Raw genomic sequence first — 3,787 nt, 5'->3', positions numbered from 1 at the left:
GACCCCTCAGCCAATCTGCAATCCATCTGACTGTGTAGGCATCGATGCCACAGTCGCCTAGTTTTTTAACTAGGATGGGGTGAGAGACGGTGTCAAAGGCCTTGCTGAAGTCCAGAAAGACTACATAAGTTCTTAGAGAGATGTTCCACTTCAGTTAGATTGAGATTACTTAGAAAATCATGAGTTTATGCAGAAATATTGAGATAACAATGTGGTAATTGTGAAGATTGCCCAGAATAAGTTAGTATAGCTTAAATATGATCCATAGAAAAATTAAGCTGATTTGGGTAATTGGTTTGTCATAGGATGATACCTGTCTGTCGTAAGTTTTCATTACACAGACTAATTAAGGAGAATTGCTATGTTCACTAGCCAGTGAAAAGGTACTTTACATTTCCTTTTTCAGAAGCTGGATAAGAAGCTCAGAGAGAACTTAAGAGATGCCAGAAACAGTCTTTTCACAGGGGATACACTTGGGGCTGGACAGTTCAGGTATTGTATTAATGAGTTTTGTTTTGTGTTTTTAATTGCAGTAATCCAAGTAGGCTTATAGAAATCAGGTTTTCATTGTGCTTAATCATTGGACAGACGAATGTAAAGATGTGGATCATATCCTGACTGGTTTGTTTTTATGAAGACTTAAAAATATCATTAAGGAAAATAAAAATTATTCTTATTTTCCTTTTAACAGTTGTTTAGGAGTAGGAGAATTTGCAGCCGTGCAATCCTGAACTAAAACTTCTCTACATAATTAAGTAAGCTGACCATATTTTTGTATCAGCTCCACACCCAGAAAGATCCAATACCCTGTGAAAGCTTCTGTCACATGAACTTCCACAACCAAAATGTGTTTCATGCTTTTTGCGTACAGAGATATTCACAACTTTACTTTTATCTAGTCAACACAAAATAAACTAGCTGTTTTATCAGCAGAGGATCCTGCCAGCCGTCATGGGATTTTGACAGTTCAGGTGAGCCTGTTACAAGGGATGGCATATGATGAGTCTTTCTTTAAGCTAACGTGGACCCACATTGTTTAGGGCTTTCAATATTGTCACCATTATCTTTAGATTATGTGAAAAAGAGACCATCTGTGAAGATCTCTGGGGTAATGGTAGTGCTTGCATCCCTGAAGCTACTCCTGGTAGACTCCAGGAGTAGCATTGAAGAGAGCATATTTAAATCATTCTAGCCTGTAGATAAGAAAGGTGGGAGAACCATCATAAGGATTACCAAAGAAAAATAGTTTTAAACTTGTGGCCAGGTGTAAAAGAGTAATAATGGGCTGCTTCTGTGTAGAAGCAGAATGCAAAGGTTAGTCATTGAATCATAGGATTCCACAACTGTTGTGCGCAGCTTGTTCCATTGTCCTACAGTTTGGGATTTTTTTGAAGATTTTATCTAAATCTGCTTCTCAGCAATTTAAAACCATTGCTTCATGTTTTGCCACCTGTAGCAAGGGAGGATAGTTGCTATACCTTCTCTTTCAAATATTTCAAAACTGGTCACATGCTTCTTCTTTTTTTAACTACATTGTATTGCTGACTCATGCTGAGTGTCTGACCAACCAAAACCTCCAGATCCTTCTGAGCACCACTGCTGCCTAGCCAAATATCTCCCATTCTCTGTTTGGGCACTTGGGGGCTTTTTGCCTCAGAGATATTATACTTTACACTTGTGTTTGAGTGTAATTTTATTGTTTATAACCCAGCTCTCCAGTCTAACAATAGCCTTTTAAAAGGAATCCACTTTTGTCCTCCAAAGTATTTTGTATCATGTACCCACTTGACCAGGAAACTTTGTAGTCTAGCATCCAATTCATTAATAAAACAACAACCCCACACACAGACACAGACATGCAAGCACAGACAAAGACACACACCCCAGCAGGTAAGTGTGTGTTGGGGGAAGGGTAGCGTAGGGCGGGGAAAAGGGAAGGGACTGGGGGGATGCAGATCGAGAAGGGGGGAGTGTCTCTGTGCCTGCTCCCAGGAGCAGGGGGAGGGGCAGCGGCAGCAGTGCCCCTCTGCAGGCTGTGCACGAGCGGCCGGACAGGGGAATTCGCACACGGTGGCCGCCACCGCACTGTGCTGCACTGCCCTCCTGCTGCTGGCTGCACAGCACCATGGGCAAGCTCCGTGGGCACAGCTCTGCAGGCAAGTGACAGCACAGGGTGGTGGTGATGGTGGCTGTGTGCCACCCAGCTGGGGGCGGGGGGCTTGCATGGAGCCGCTGCACCCCGTGCTGCTTGCCTACAGAGCTGTGCTCGTGGAGCCATGCAGCCAGCCGTGGGAAGGCAGCTCAGGACACGGCAGCCACCACTGTGTGCAACCCCCCTGTCCGCAGGCATGGGTTTCCCCTGTCTACAGGTTTCTCTACTAAAAGGGAGAATCCATGTTTTCTCTGATAAAAATGGTAACTCCATGGTTTTCTCCATTTTTCAGTTGGAAATGGAAAATACGGATCCCTGGTTATGTGGGACTCTATTAAAAGGCTTGCTAAAGTCTGTTAGTTCCACCTTATCCACATCCACAAAATTAATTACCTTGTCAAAGGAGGAAATCACGCTGATATCTCATGATTTGGTGTTAACAAGTCTGTTTGGTGTGAAACCCTTTCTCATCCAAGTGTTAACATACTGATTATTTTATAATTTTCTAGTCATTTCTTACATTGAGATGAGGTTTTGTCTATAATTCCCTAGGTCCTTCTTCATAAAGATGGATATCATATAAGCCAGCCTCCACTTCATCTCTCATCCCTGCTTTTATAAATATTGCTAGTGGCTCCAAAATCTATTCCTTTCAGCACCCTGGAACAAATTTTGGGAGGACCTGACAATTTAAATCCATTCAGATTTATCTAAATCTCTCTAACCCACCCTTTACTAATCATGATTAGCAGCCCTTCTCCTTTGTCACTTCTTTTTATTATGAAGACAGGCAAAATAATAATTGAGGAACTCTGCCTTAATAACTCATCATCATTATTGAGCAGCTGACCTGCAGTTTCCTTGGTCTCTTTTCTTTCTGACATATTTATAGAGTTTTTTTGTTGTCTTTAATGTCCTTTTCCTTTTGTGTTTTGCCTTTTCCTTCCTGATTTTTTGTCCTTTCAAGTTCTTACCAATGCCTTGGTGGCTCATCCTTCTTTCTCTTCACCTGTGCTTTTGATTTTGTGTAGCTGTGTCAGCCTTCTGCAGTAGTTCTTATCTTTATGTTGTGTAAGAATAGATTTTCTTGAGTGTCCAAAATGATATCCTTTAAAAACTGCTAACCCTCCTAGACCCTTCTTTCTTTTAGGGTCCCTTCCCTTTTCCCCACCCCACACTACCGTTCCCCCCACACACACTTACCCACTAGGGTGGGTGTCTTTGTGCCTGCATGTCTGTGTGTGGGGTTGTTGTTTTATTAACAAATTGGATGCTAGACTAGAAAGTTTCCTGGTTCCATGGAACCTCACCTACTTTTTCTATGAGTTAGATGGCATCTGTCCTTTTGAGTACAGTGTCTGTAAGAGTTGTTTTCTTCTAATGCCTTCCCTTTCTTTGAATCAGAAATGCTATCATAATAGAATCGTGTCCTCACATTTTTCCTATCATTTTCAGGTTTGCAATGAATTCTTCCTTATTGATCATAAAAAAGGTCCAAAATAGCCTTGTTGTCTACATATGTTAAAAACTTACTTGCTGTTTTATGTTTTTCATAGATTCATAGATGTTAGGGTCATAGTTTCATAGTTTCTAGGGTCGGAAGGGACCTGAGAAGATCATCTAGTCCGACCCCCT

The 3,787-nt window shown here is 41.7% G+C and overlaps 1 protein-coding gene across 2 annotated transcripts in view; it reads left to right on the top strand.

Annotated features, from left to right (window-relative positions):
* SCFD1 (sec1 family domain containing 1) overlaps window positions 1-3,787 on the top strand; it is a 154,124-nt gene that overhangs the window by 17,264 nt on the left and 133,073 nt on the right. For both annotated transcript variants that reach the window (XM_019518925.1, XM_019518926.1), the window contains exon 9: window positions 407-492. In XM_019518925.1, the coding sequence (XP_019374470.1) occupies window positions 407-492 (86 nt within the window). The remainder of the gene's footprint in view (window positions 1-406; window positions 493-3,787) is intronic.

Source organism: Gavialis gangeticus, unplaced genomic scaffold, assembly GCF_001723915.1.
Source record: "Gavialis gangeticus isolate Ggan-Ray unplaced genomic scaffold, GavGan_comp1, whole genome shotgun sequence".
NCBI lineage: Eukaryota > Metazoa > Chordata > Crocodylia > Gavialidae > Gavialis > Gavialis gangeticus.
Note: the sequence above shows the minus strand (reverse complement) of the source record. Positions and strands in the feature narration are given on the sequence as shown.